This window comes from Oculina patagonica, chromosome 1 (genome assembly GCF_052425735.1).
Source record: "Oculina patagonica isolate OP01 chromosome 1, crgOcupat, whole genome shotgun sequence".
Classification (NCBI taxonomy): Eukaryota; Metazoa; Cnidaria; class Anthozoa; order Scleractinia; family Oculinidae; genus Oculina; species Oculina patagonica.
In genome coordinates, this window is record NC_135758.1 from 44,975,626 (window position 1) to 44,990,385 (window position 14,760).

The following is a 14,760-nucleotide window of genomic DNA, read 5'->3' on the forward strand; positions in this document are numbered from 1 at the left end:
TTGTCTGGCAGGTAAATTGCAACAATTGCCACATCTCGCCGAGTCAGGGTAGAATTTTAATATATTGAAATGGGCCTATTTACCGTCATTTCCAGGCTAAACAACGCCCATACACCTAACCATTTACTCTGGAGATGACTGAGCAGTTAAAAAGGTTCGATGTTTTATTGCTGTAATGCAATGCAATGCAACAATTTTAATATAACATTTCCCACTTGCCGATCTTCCTGTTTCCCTGACAAAAGGCGCTTCTTCGATATACACGAAAAGGTTAAAGCGATGTCACTTATGGGGTCGTGTACAACTTAAACTTAAAACTGCATTTACATACTTCCGTTGCAGTAAAATTGCATGAAAATGCTTACAAATCTTACGTTCAAAGGGAAATTACCATTTAGCAACTTTTTTTTTTAGAAATTTCGAGCATCTTTGGGACAGCCTTACATCAGAGCCCATGATATTACTACTGGTCCTAGATTATAACAAAATCTATCGCAGATTTCAGTTGACAATTCTTTCCTGGAAGAAAACACTCTATCATTACTTAACATGGATAAAGATGAATCTTACTTACTGTTGCAATCTCCACTGCCAACAAGTTTCTCAGGCCTAAGAATAGCATTCAGCTCCTTGGTGTCCTTGATCCAGTCCAGCAACGCTTCTGTAGATTTTCGAGTTCTTGTGAATAAGATACCCTTAGGACCTTTCCACTCTTTTTGGTCGTGATTCTTTTCATTTTCTTGCATCGTGTCTGCTGAATTACTGGCGTTGTCAGCCTTTTCCACGCCTTCACTCATCAGCATTTCTTTGAGCTGCATCAGTAAAGGATTTTTTGGTTCGCCATGTTCTTCCACGTATTTATCCAACGTCTCCATTGCACGCCCAAAGAGGTTCGTCAACTTCTTGTCGGTCTCTAGGAACTTTGCTTGATCCATGGATTTGAAATAATCTTGTAGACGTTTCTTGGCATTTTTCATTGTCGTGCTTGCGTTGATAGTTAGTGCCACGTGGTATTCACGGAGATGTTCGGTATACGTCACAAGGAACCGATCCGCATCCGCAATAGAGTCTTTGTAGAGCTCTTCTACCCATTGGCGATACTGCTGACCAGCTTTGTCCGGAGGCCCGGCCTTGAAGGATTTTCCTTTAGCTCCTTTAATAAAGGCTTCTAGTTTATTCATAACCTTAAAAAAATACAGATAAATCTCATTGCCATAGCGTAAAAGCAAATAAAGTCTGCGTACGGGCCATGTGGCCCATACTGTTCGGAGCGTTAAGTGACTAGGAGTATTTCTACTTCCCCTTGGATGGGATGCTTGTCTATTGCAAGGTTTTTCCCCGGCCTTGAATACGCCGGTACCCATTTATACACCTGGGTGAAGAGAGGCACCGTGGTAGTTAATTTTATTGCCCCAAAACACAACGCAATGACTCCGGGCAGGGCTCGAATCCAGACGTTTGATCCGGAGTGCGTCACGGTAGCCATTAGGCTACCGCGCCTCCGGCATTGTCATAGCGTTTTGGTTAATTTTTTAGTTTATTCAATCACGATAAAGACAGATTTTTGTTTTTTAAAAATTCTACGTTTTTTATCGAGATGTGGTTGCCGTTCGAAAGAGAAATGTTGCGATTTACCTGCGAAATAATCTTCTCAAATGGATCTTTGTCACTCTTGGAAACGTTGACTACTTTTCTGTCAGGAACGTTTGCGTACTTTTTGAGCTCGGACTCATTTTTCTTTACTGTTGAAATAACCTCTGCATCCAAATTAGCAGAAACAAGAAGTATGTGCTCTTGTGCTTTCTCCACACTCTTGGCTTTTCCTGTGCCGAGACACGCAGTAAAGCCAACAATCTAAACACAAAAAACAAAGTAAAAAGTTATCATAGCAAACAAGGTTACGATACTAATTAAAGTCATTGTAGCTAAGATCGGGACTGTGGAAACCACCACTAGAAGCATTGTTCAAATTGTATTATCAAAACGTCAAGTGCACGAGACAGGCCACGAAGATAACGTTTAGGCGTGTCCTGAACGATGTTGCTATGGGTTTAAATCTGGTGTAGAACATGACTTCCATAAACCCTGGCAAGACTTCATTTGATTAATTGGCCAGCAGATGTAAGGGATTATAATACCGGACAGGACGATGCGTTTTACATGAAGCGTTATTAGATAGACCACGTGCGAGAGTCAGCGAGATAACGTTGCTAATTCGTTCATGTTATAGCGTCTAGGCGAGTTTTACGGCTTAATTATAGTTCAGTGAACGTCCTCCTTGTGTGGTTGTGCTCTTGCTCGCGTTTATTACACAGAGTTTAACCTTAGTTGAGGTGGTTTCATATTTGCATATGGTTGGCGAACCATTTTATGAAATAAAAATACCTATCTAAAAATAATGTTAAATTATACCTGTGGTAAGCTGTGTTGCTTTCCAGCCTGCTTTTTCAGAGCAAGATACCGATCCATGATCCGGTTGTAAGAATGTTCCTTGTCTGCGTGGTGGCACTTGTCAAACAACAGGAGACTGATCTCGCTCAGTTGTACTCTTTCCTGTTTGTTTTTACTGTTCAAAGCGTTGACAAGTATCTGCGCAGTCATAACAACGACTTTGTGGCTTTGTAGGAGACACTTCAGAGGGATTTCCGTCGCGTTTGCACCAGAAATGTCACCTACAGAGTACTTGTCTCCCAGGAAAGCTTCGAATCGCTCCTTCTGCTGAAGAACAAGATTTACCGTGCTCACGATGAAGACCACTCTTCGTTCTTTTGTATTGTCATCGTCTGCTGCTGTATAATTAAATAGGATACAATCTGTTGAAAATCGATAACTGGTACCGAGAACGAGTATGAAGTTAACATGGCATGACGTGAAATGGGAACTTGTCACGACGTAACGTGACATGAAATGACATAACATGGTGTGACATGACATGGGAACTCCGCCCTTCACTTGACGTGCAGTTTGAAACAAACAAAACGAATGAGAAAATTGAAGGTTTGCAACGTCATGCAACGTTGTCTACCAGGGTCCAATAGATATACTTGGTATAAACAGCATGTGCCATATGCGTAGTAAAGCATTTGGAAATACAGCGTGTTTAAGCGATCTACAAACGTTGGCCACCATAAAAAAGTAACTTACAACCATTTCCAGCATCTAGGTGTTGTTTGGCAATGTCTATCGCCACGTAAGTCTTTCCACTGTTGGTGGGCGCACAGATGATGGTATTTTTGCCTTCGATCGCCGGAGTTGCCAATTCCTTCTGATACTCTCTGAGCTCCAACTCACATCTGCCAAAAGAATTGGCATTGCTTCCCAAGAACACTGCAAGAAAAAAATGAAGAGACATCTTAAAATTTTTAACAAATTATGATTTACGATGAAGGAATATTTACCTAAGATAAGCATGATTTTAATCGCCCTAAAGAAGTGTCGTAAACCAGCTTAACAGATTAACTTTCAATCCTAACTTTTTGTAGGTTAATAAATAAATGGAATAAATGACTACTTACCTGGAGGGATGTCTATTTCCAATTCAGGTACCGATCCATCGTCACCAGTACTGCCTTCTAAAAAAATAGAAGGCAAGTATTATTAAATAGATTTAGCCAAGCCTAAAAGCGGAGCTCCCAATTTACTGACCAATAATAGAAAAAAAAAGCACTTGAACCCGCGATCCAATGTAAACCATTATTTGGTTAGCGGTAAGTTTCAAAAAATCATTCGACCTCGATGAGTTCTATATGTGAGCCCGCGATATGGTCTTGAAATACTGGTCAGCGGATACCTTGTTTTGACAGCTGTCAATTGACCATGACATGGATGTCCAATATCAAAGATGTAAGCTGGCGTTAACCATAACCTTAAACCGATTTCTGGAGTATGGCCGCCATGTTAGGGCAACTTCGTCGTCGCCGTCGTCGTCGCACGCGCCCGCGAGCCTTGCCGCTAGCCATGATGACCATGAAAAACCAAAAACGTGGGTTCTGTTAATTTTCTATGGGCATGGGGCTCCGCTCTGCGGCCCTTCGGTCCGCTGCGAGCTCCGCCATTAATTAAATAGAAGAAATAAAACCGAGGGACACTTTCTTTCCCATGATTGTTCTTGGAGATCTCGTTCAAGCCCAATTACTCTTTTAAGCTAGGGTTTCCTTGCAACTGTGATTAAAAAGTTTCTGGTTTTAACTGTGAAGATCTCTATCACCGTTGGTTCATATACATTTGTCACATTTGATTCGTTTTCATATCGGACTTAATCATGTATCTAAAAATAAAGTGTGTTACCTTGGTCACTTGATAAAGTGCTGCGTAAACTGTCAGCGACTTCTTGCTCAGACTCAATCTCTGTTGGTGCATGAAAATACAAAAATGATTAAATGGTTGACTTAAAATTCGCAAAAGGATATTAGAATTTTAAATAAGAAAAAAAAAGAAGAAGTCCAAGAAGAAGAAGAAAAAAAGACGAAGAAAAAGAAGTCAAAAAAGGTAAAAGTTCTAAAACCTGAACTTTTCTGATCCAATGTTATCATGAGGATTTACCATGATCTTAGTCCTTTCAGCTTATTTTGGCAGTTAACAAGTATTCTATTGTTTATTAACTCCTATCAGTTAAAAAAAAGATACCAACTCTTCCCGTAGATGTATTTCTGTTACAAGTTGAGAAATCCTTTTATTTGCTAGATCGGTATTAAACTTATTAAAGACGTTTTACCATTTTTTATTGCCACATGTAGCTGCAAGTTTCTTTTGGATTTGGTTAAAGCGGTCTTCAGGCACGATTAGCGCTTTGGTGGGAGTACAGTCTTAGAGAACTGGCTTACTCAACCGTTTTCTAAAAGGAATTGCCCGTAAGTGGTAGTATGACTTGACAATAACGTATCCCTTTGTAATAAATTGTACAATACAATACAATACTTTATTTAAAGTGGGAAACATGCTTAGCTTAGAATAGCTAGTTTACAGATGTTCCACTAAAATAACAGATAAAAGAAAACTAAAATAGAATCTATAAGAATGTAAAAATATATAATCTAAAATCTAAAATGTTTAAATGCACTACCTAAAAATACTATTGTGTCTACTATGTTAAAAATGCTATATATAAAAAACAATTGTAGTAACTGAAGTAGCACGTACCTGCGTTCAGGCCTAGTACCGATGCTCCTAATAAGCCATAGCACAGCATTCTGGCTAAACTTGGATTCACCAAGCAGGCGCGTAAATCATTTCCTTGATAATCGAAACTCTCGTCGATCTGAAAATCTTCACTTTTCCATGTAGGCTGCGAAACTTGAAGAGACAGTCTAGCAGGCACGTCTGCTACTTGAGACAAACAGTTCCAGATGGCATCTAACTGGTTCTTGAGAGCTCGGTCCTTTTCGACCATTACTTGAAGTCTCTGGTTAAGACCGTCCCGACATCGGTTTAGAGCGTTTTCCGGAGAAACACCATTTCTCATGTCCTGCTCTATTTGTGTCTTGAATGTTGACAGCTGCTGGTCTCGCTGAAGCCGCCTTATTACGTCGAGAAGAGTGTTTGATATTTCAGAAAGGTGCGAGTTTATGCTGTTTTCAGCGTCCATGACTTTGTTCATCCGTTTAGATAGCCTCTGTATTTTCTGCTGCTTTCGGTTTTCCATGATTCTGCTGAGGTTTCCTGACAAGGCCTTTGCTTCTGCTATGAACTCTTCCAGATCGTACTTCAACGTGTCAAATTTCAAAGCTCCTTTAGCAGCTTCAACCAAGTCGCGTTCAAATTCTTTAAAGCCTTGAAAACCTTCGGTCTCTGTCGTCTCAGAAGTAGTTGATGAGGCTTCATTCTATGATAATGAATAACAGAATGAGAGAAGTGCACACATATATTCAATTAGTATATGGGATGTCACGATGTAACACATATCGTCAGTAAAATGCCGCTTACAAGACAGGCGTATACAGTTGTGAAAGGAGTTTCGGGTCTATATTCTCGGCCGACAAGACCTAATTTCGCAGATGACATTGCACTACGGTCATCCAAGTTTAATGACTTGCATGAGAAGACTGGGAGATTGGCAGAGGAAGCAGCGAGAGTTGGCCTCAAACATAATGCGAGAAAGTGCAAGACACTAAAGACTGAGTTTGCAAGTAATAAGGAGAGCATCATGTTGAATGGTGAAGAAGTTGAAGACGGCGAGGAGTTTGAATACCTAGGAGAGGTAGAAGGCCATGGTGCATTCTAGAGACTAAGAAAAGTGTGGGCAGCCAGAGGAATAGGAAGGAGAACCAAGATATACCCATTCAAGACTTTAGTTCGACCGGTCCTGCTGAAACATGGAAGATAACAAAGGTTGATGAACGAAACTGAGCAGTTTCCAAAGCCAGCTGAGTGCCTGAGACGACTACTGAGGATTAGATGGCAGCAAAGAATGATAAACAAGAGAGTAGTTGAGATGGAAGAAGTCAATGACATAAGCTGTGAGATACCACGAAAAAGGTGGAACTGGTTAGGACATATACTTCGGAGAGAGGGCGTGAATGACCGTTTTATAGCAATAGGGCGGACACCAGATGGTCGAAGGGCGAGAGGAAGACCGAAGACTACTTGGAGAAGGACTGTCGAGAAAGAAAGAAACAAGGCTGGGTGGAAGAGTTGCGAAGTAGCTAAAGCGGGGGCAAGGGACAGGGAGTGTTTGGCAGAAAATGTGACGACCTTATGCGCCTTCTGGTACATGGAGACTTGATAATAATGATTCACAGGGGACTTATAAGCCGGGTTTGGGTTTCTAATGGACAAACGGGAAAATGCACTATGGTCCTGACAGTAGTGCAAGTATTGAGCTAGCGAGGCCAAGGATGACCTTTTGTCTAAACGAATTGAATGCATGCGACATGAAATCACTAACCTACTTCTACATGTATCCTTTGTGGTCGCCATTTCAATAGTTCAAGGCAATAAATTCTTACTGGAACCTCACCTGGTCAGAAGGGTGATTCCTTGCTTCCATTTGAGTCTGCGAGTCAATAAAATATAATTTTCCTCTGTCCGAGACGGCGCTCATGAATTCTACTCCACATCGATCCTTGACGTCGTCTACCGTGGTATCGCCATACTCTTCGGAAAAATTGTTTCCTTGGAACATGTCCCACTTGGTGAACACTCCCAGTGTGTATCTACAGTTAACGGCCTTGACAAAATCCACAACCTGGTTTGATGATACACGACTTTTAATAGGCACATAAACGAAACGCACAGTATCAAATATAGCATGCAACCACTTGGTTTATAATCAACACGAAATAAATGAAGTCAGAAGGCGGCCTTTAAAAAGTCCAAAACTTAAATTGACCTGACGAATTTAAGCCCTTCGTCTGAGCAAGTGATCATGACTGCTTCGACGAAGGATCTAAAACTTGAGAAGCCAATTAAAAGTTTTTCAACTTAGTGTCTTACACGCCTGTCAACGCTGTAAAATCCATCTGGATATCATTTAACTAACTTGTTAGGGTACTTTCAGATGGTGGAGAAATAGAGGAAAAGTGGTGATCTGAGAAAACGAAATTAGACACAGAGAGAGGACTAGTAAGACCTCAATTTCCCGTTCTACCGAAGTATGGGAACTAGACGGGGAACACGCCCTTGATTTAACAGACCTTATGGTTATAGCAGTTTACCAAGTAAGATCCAAGTGTGGCATGAACTACATAAAACGTCTGGGCTTAATTGTCCAAAGCATGATTAATCTAACCAGAATTAGATCGAGTTTTGATTTCAGTTTTATAACTTTTCTGCTTATATTTGTATTCTTTTGGTTGTGACTGACTTATGAAGAGTTAACATTAATATAAATTTTCGTTAACAGTCTGCTTCTGTTTGTATTTACCGATTAAATTGTTAAGATAAGTTTGACGTAGATCATTGCTTGCTGTAAAACTCGCTTCTTGACGCCACGCTAAATTCTCAGTGAAAAACACAACGACCAATCAACAACCTTATTTTATTTTACAAGAACTAAGATTTACTCAGTAAAACACGATTGCGTACTAACGATACCGTGGTAAAATCCATTAGCCCATAGAAACCGTAAACCACGAAAATTCACTAGTGAAAAATCGTCGTTCGTCCAATCGAAAACGCGAACGACGGGCGCAGTGAACAAAAATCGCATGGTGATTTCCATTCTCGCCGAACTGAAAACATGGCAGAGACAAGTTTTTTGTGTCAGTCGAGAAACTGTGTTGTTTAAAAGCAACAATGCAGGGAAAACAAAACGACACGTCGCTTTAGTGATGGAGTATTTTTTTTTCATTTACAAACAAATCAAGAATTATACGGAACACGATGCCAGATAGTAGTAAAGTTTGCTTCATAACATTTATAAATGTAACTAGTGTACTAATTGTGATCTATTGGTCAATTAAAGATGTGATTTTAAAATTAAAAAAAAAATGTTGTAATGGTAATTTATATTTCGTAGAAGCTGGATGTTTTACTTTTCAAAAGTCTCAATACCCATCAAAATAAACACATAACAGCATGGAAAATGCTTTGTGCGATTTTTATTCCCTCGTTGATTCCGCACTTGTGCTTTACGCTAATTGACACACTTATGATGAAATAAATCTACCAAATGTTACCAAACTTGTCCCCAAGTGCGAATCATCCCTTAGAGAATGTTATTGTTCAGAAGACAAAATTATCATGGCGGAAGTGAGATTCAATCACATTCAAATGCAACAATCGAAGATGGCATCAAAAACTAAAACAACAACAAGCTGCCGAGAGTTGGTGCCTCGCTTACTATTGGAACTACAGTATTACCAGGTTAAACAGTATGTCTAGCTTTGCTTCGCCAATGCCAACTGATAACAGCATGCATGAATGTGTAATTAACATGATTATTTTCACTTCGAAAAGCACAACCTATTGGAATTAATTATCTCATTTTACCACTGACTTTTCTTTTCTAAATGATTACTTACGGTTCTTAGAGTAGGACTGTGAATATCCATTACGGCCACAATCACGTCCACAAACTTGCAGAGTTCAATAACTACATCATCTGTCGCTTTCCGTTCGCCTATTCCCGGGGTATCATACAAGACAACGCTTTCCACCAGAGCCTTGCATCGTGCCGAAGGCCATTTCACATCGATAATACTAGAAGGAGTAATACCGAGTCTTTCTCTCTGTTCTCTGGCTTTAAGAACGTGTAGAAGTTGTCTGAACTCGGTAATCTCAAGGGCTCTTCCAGTGCTTCTTTCAACTGCTGTCCACTGATTGCCAGAGGACCCAGTCACCGCCACGCTACAAAATGTGGTTTCCGCTCGAGTGACTGGCAAAATGTCTTCTCCGAGCAAAGCGTTTATCAAGGTCGATTTTCCAGCACCAACTGAGCCAATAAAAGCGATCTGTAATTTGCTGTTTGCTCGCTCGGTTAGCTGAAGTGCGGAGACGTTCAACTGGTCGACTCGCTCGGATACCGTCTCGAAGTCTTGCCATTCTCTTGCGGTAGCACATTCATCGTCGAGAAAACGGCGAAGATCATTCCTAGTCTCAATAAGACGATTCACTGATGCTTCTAGCTGCTCTCTTGTGAGCTTGATTTGTTGAATTCGTGGTGTAAAATTGGCGAACATTTTTGGTTATGTGATTGCTTTGTAGAATGGAAGAAACTTCTTACAAAAGCCAAACCTAAAACGACGCCATAACAAATTGAAACTCGCTTTTGAATAATTAGCCTTGCTGACCCCAGACGAATCTTGACATGTAACCCATATACAATTTAAACTATTCTTTTCAAATCAAAATCTGATTTAATAAAATGTCAATAAAACGTATTCTATTCCGCGCTTTGAGAGCATATTTTTTCTAAACGCAGTTACAGTTCGGCTGTATTTATCGATAATTTTTTTTATTAGTTCATCGTGATTCAATGGTTTGCTATCGATTTCTAGCGAATATTCTACGCGAAATTAATATTATTTGGTATACGACAAGTGTAAACAAATAAAATTATTTTTCAGTAAAAATTTCGCCAGTATGGAATAACCATAGTATTCTGCAAACAAAACTGACCCTTAATAAAGTACGACAGTTCAAAACCTTCTTCAAGTTTCAAAGATTTATAGAGCAGCTAATCAATCATTGCAAGCGAATCTGTGCCTTAATGTAAATTATATGAACTCCTTGCGTTTGGTTTCTGTCCTAGGCTGCCTGTTCGTGTTTGCCGTTTCTCTCACATAAAAAAAACATCTTGGCCCGCCATTAGAAATGCGGTTGTTTTCTTCTATCGTTCTTCTGTAAGACGTCAAAATGTCTGGCCAGTACTCGGAGCTCTCTATTCTAGGGGAAAGTCGAATGGTTAAAGGCTCACCGTTGCCAAATTCGTGTTTTACAGTAAGGCGATTTAGCAAATAAACGATACAAACTTCGTCATGTCGTATCAACTTGTGTATTCTTTTTGTCCTATAAATGTCCTGTTGAGACTAAGAAATTCTGTATTTCCTCTTTTTAAAGTGGGAACATTTTGAAGCCACTTCCAGTCAAGGAACAGGAACATTTTCACTGCGCAGGAAAGTGGAAGCCGCGTCACGACAGTATACGTCTAACAATTCCAATAATCTGCGGATTGGTCGAAGAAGAAAGCGCGCGAAATTTCCTGCTTTTCTATTAGCGGAATTAACTTATAGACTACCGCTTTGTTTACAGTAAAACTGACGGGCTCTGATTGGTTACAATCGGATTATTAATTTTATTCTTAGCCACGGGCCTTAATCGTGTAATTTTCCAGACAAAAAACAATAATTATGAAGTAACGAGTAATTGAATATTTGTTCCGCAAGGCAATTCTAAGGCAACGCAAGGAAACCCCAGTGTCTTGTTCCTCCGTAGGACTTGGTTTATTGTTATGAAAATGTTAAAGATACACGTTGCCTCTTTTTAAGAGTTAAATAACCAGGCATTGTATAGAAATGGTGTTCCTCCACTACCTGGACATTAAGTCACTTGGAGAAGGTCTGTCGAGAATGAGATTGGGGGAGAGCTGGAAGGTTGCTCAAGTGGCGGCGCGGAACACAGAGTGTTGGATTGAAAACGCTGCGGCTTTATCCGCCTACTGGCTTGAAAAGATGAGATGATGAGATGTACTACCCAGATTCAGTATTGAGCAACTTCACCTAGTTTACATTACGTCGTGTGCAATATGCAGATCATCTATAACCATCATCTTTACCTAACCCTGTTAGGCGTCGTACGAAATTTACTGAATGGTTCTGGAGGGGGATGCGAGTACTGCATTTGGTAGCTTAACTACGTACCCATCACGGGAACTCATTCCGGTTGGTATTGTGTTCGAGCTGCTGGGATTTGTCTATCACGCGGCTTATTACGCTCCTAAAGACTCGAAATTAACACAGCATAGCTCTCAGAAGTTGTTGTAAGTGTCTGAAACCAATCAAAGACAAAAAAGGGATGTCTGAAGAGCTACGGCAGTGATATGAAATTGTTCCAGTCAAACTTTTCAAGTCTCTGGCTGCGTCTCTTGTGCAAAGTAGAAAGAATGGAAATGACAGACAAATGACAAAAACAGATATACCATTCGATTCTTTATTAGTTTGATAACACCATTATTCCTGGGTAACATCAAACATTACTAAGACCACATGTATTTTTTTTCTATTATTATTTTATCAGTCGGGGACTAATTTCTAAAGGAAAAAAAGATAATCCACTTCTAAGAAATCAGCAAATCTTGAAACCTTTAAGTAAAACCTACATCAATCAGAAATGAGAAAAGAGGCCCACAATCGCCCAGTTCGCTGATCGATAAAACTGCGATTTTAACATCTTCTCTTGCTTCAAGGATAACGAAATGGCTCATGTAATCTTGGCTTATGATGGGCCTTTCATATGTCTTGCTTCTATCTGAGTGATGGCAGTGACCATTACACAATAAGATAAATACCACTTAGAGGTCTAAATTATCCTGCTTTTCAATAGAAGTATCTGAAGTTTCTGTTATCTGCAAAACTAACGCTCGAAAAATCTCTTTCATTTATACGGCTGCTTACTGTGTTAACTTCAGGTAACATTTCCCCACAATGCAAATCAAAATCTATTTTAGCAAATTTAAATGAACTTTATCACAAATCAAGACATTTGGTCAAAATGTTTGATCAAGGGTCAAAGGTAAAATCAAAGTCGAAATCATCTGGTGCTCCATTTTTGGCTTGTTGCAGAAGCTCCTCAATAGTCGCCTCTTGTATTCCAAAGGGAAGGTCTTTCCACTTCTTAAACATCCTCCTTTGAGGATTCGGGCCTGGAAATTCCAGAACAAAGCTGCAAATCTTGATGCACATCCACTCCACCCCAGTGATGAGAGCTGTCACCCCCCAGTCCTCATGACACTTTTTGCAATAGATCTTCTTGTTCATAACGATGTCGTCAATTGTCTTAGGATTGGGATGCTTTTTTATGTCAACCTAAGTAAAATCAGGAATTTTAAAATTTAAAAATAAACCGTCTAAACGTTCGTACAGAAGTGGCAAGAACGATACACGTGCTTACAGGCTGTAAAATGATGAATATTGATTCAAGAAATTAACAAACGAATGAAATGAACTTCGCAGTGTACAACCAATTAAAGAAATTGCGTTGTTAAGCCTAAAAGAGACTAACACGTTGTAGCCTTGGAAGTTTTTACTTTTGCACACCATTCCAATTCCAGTGGAATCAGTGTCTTAACGTACCTCCAAACAGTCAAACTAATTCTGAGACAAATCTGTGCGGATTAGTTATGAGAATGTGAAAAAACGAATAATAATAATAATAAAAAAAAAACAAAACTTGTGTTGAGGCGCCTTTGGGTTAAAGTTACATTTAGACAGGAGCCTGCGAATCCTAATGCACTTGTACGAATAGTGGGTACTACGAATAAAGTAACGGTTGAAGTAAAGTATTGGTTGAATTCGGCCAATTTTGGTGTTTTTGAGATCGCTAAATTTTCGTCGATATTTGTTGGGCGAGTCCTGTTAGTGCAAAGTTTAGCCAACGTCTTTTATGAGATTGATACGCTATATCCTTAGGGATTTTTAAAGTAATCGAAGCCTTTTGTTAGTTTCGGCAAAAACTTATGGCTTCATTTGCACCTCCTACCAGACTCTGCGGATATCAAACGAACAAACTGTAACGTAGGAAACTGCTTTACCTTGGAATCCTTGAAGTCACTGTTGATCACCACGTGGTGACTTCCTTTGATCGTTCGGATGTCATGCGCTTGACAAGCCTCTTCGTTGCACTTGCGGCAACGGAAGGTGACGTCACCAGGCAGATGCACTGACTTGAGGGTAGCAATCACGTGTTTCTTGAAGTATCGATCTTGAAAGTTCTTACTTTGTATTTCCTTAACCTACATTCAGAGAATAGTAAAGAACAAATTTCATTATTTTTGGAGAAGCAATACCTTAACAGAAGGCACGTCACATTCTAAGAGACTGTTCCAAACCACAAACATTGCTCTCAAATACAGGTACTTAGGTTACTCCATCTCAGACGTTAATCTCGCTGGGATAGAAATAAGCGTGCGACGTGTTTCGTAACTGGCCCACTTACCTTTTGCGTAAAGGTTTGTGGATCCATCTTCTGCACAATACTTAAAGCTTCAATCATGAGGGTTTCTCGAAACCAGCTGGTGTATTCCCTCTTTAACGCTCCTGAATCTTGAGCCACTAACACACTGTACTTCCCCTCGTCTGCCCTAGTGGATTAAGTGAGCAGTCAAAAGGATTAGGACTTGCAAAAAAGCTCTCCCTACTGCAAAAGAAACTCAGCATCGAAATTGAACTCCTCGTATAATGAGGTGTCTAAGACTTGGTTGCGGACTTCGTTTTTTTTTCTGAATATACGCCTTTAATCTTATGACTGTTCGAAAATATATACCCATGATAGTGCTCCTTGAAAACAGTTATCTGCAGCAGAGATTGGGGGAAATACATATCGACACATTGGTGAAACAGATTCTTGTCAGTGAAATAGGCCATTTCCGAGTTACGCGTTGCCTCGGTTTCAAAACGAGTCTACGTGCGTAACCATTCATATGAAAATGAGTTACACGAACAGGTTCATTTTCAAGCAAATCAAGCTCATTTTCATTTGAATGGTCTCGCACGTAGACTCGTTTTGAAACAGAGGCAAAGATAAACTCGGAAATGGCCTATGCAGTTTACCTGACACGGCCACGTGACTGCACAGTGGAAATCTCATTGCCCATCATATCATAACGGATGACATAGTTACAGTCCCTGATGTCTAAACCTTCTTCGGCGACACTTGTTGCGAGTAAAAGGTTCTTCTCTCCAGTGTGGAATCTCTTGATGACTCGTTCCTGTTCACGCTGGGTCATGCCAACTGGATTTAAAGAAGAAGAAAGCGATTCGTTTTTAACTAGTCTCTCGTTAACAACCTTTATTTAACATTTTCGCTTCTAAGGAAAGGAAATAACATAATAATAGGCCAATTTCTATATATTAAAATTCTAACTTGGCTCCGGGGTTTACCGGAATAAAAAAAAGAAATGATTTATTCATCTTTTGACCTCGATGCGATAAGATTGTTTTTCAGGTAAATCACAACTATTGCCCTTCAAACGGTAAGTTGAGAAATTTCGAGCAACTTCGAGCGTCTTTGGGATAGCCTTATAACAAAATATATCGCAGACTTCAGAAGAAAACATTCTAGTTAACTATCATTGCTTAACATGGATGAACATGAAGCTTGCTTGCT

General features: G+C 39.8%; 3 protein-coding genes across 4 annotated transcripts in view; 1 reads left to right on the top strand and 2 right to left on the bottom strand.

Moving 5' to 3' along the window:
* LOC144633505 (ATP-dependent RNA helicase DHX58-like) overlaps positions 1-9,812 on the bottom strand; it is a 38,203-nt gene extending 28,391 nt beyond the window's left edge. The window contains exons 1-9 of one of the 2 annotated variants that reach the window (XM_078492365.1): positions 8,961-9,812; positions 6,956-7,183; positions 5,140-5,821; positions 4,288-4,347; positions 3,516-3,572; positions 3,145-3,327; positions 2,413-2,789; positions 1,636-1,854; positions 575-1,184 (exon numbers count right to left, since the gene is read on the bottom strand). In XM_078492365.1, the coding sequence (XP_078348491.1) occupies positions 575-1,184; positions 1,636-1,854; positions 2,413-2,789; positions 3,145-3,327; positions 3,516-3,572; positions 4,288-4,347; positions 5,140-5,821; positions 6,956-7,183; positions 8,961-9,617 (3,073 nt within the window). In that variant the 5' untranslated portion in view covers positions 9,618-9,812. The remainder of the gene's footprint in view (positions 1-574; positions 1,185-1,635; positions 1,855-2,412; positions 2,790-3,144; positions 3,328-3,515; positions 3,573-4,287; positions 4,348-5,139; positions 5,822-6,955; positions 7,184-8,960) is intronic. The other variant, XM_078492359.1, reaches the window with a different exon arrangement.
* LOC144633552 (mitochondrial antiviral-signaling protein-like) overlaps positions 1-14,760 on the top strand; it is an 85,880-nt gene that overhangs the window by 56,609 nt on the left and 14,511 nt on the right. The gene's annotated exons all lie outside the window — the stretch shown is intronic.
* Positions 11,573-14,579, bottom strand: LOC144650933 (interferon-induced helicase C domain-containing protein 1-like). The gene is made up of 4 exons (XM_078510761.1): positions 14,205-14,579; positions 13,591-13,735; positions 13,187-13,387; positions 11,573-12,461 (listed from the first exon to the last, which is right to left on the bottom strand). The coding sequence occupies exons 1-4, from the start codon at positions 14,378-14,380 to the stop codon at positions 12,156-12,158; spliced, it is 828 nt and encodes a 275-aa protein (XP_078366887.1). The 5' UTR covers positions 14,381-14,579; the 3' UTR covers positions 11,573-12,155.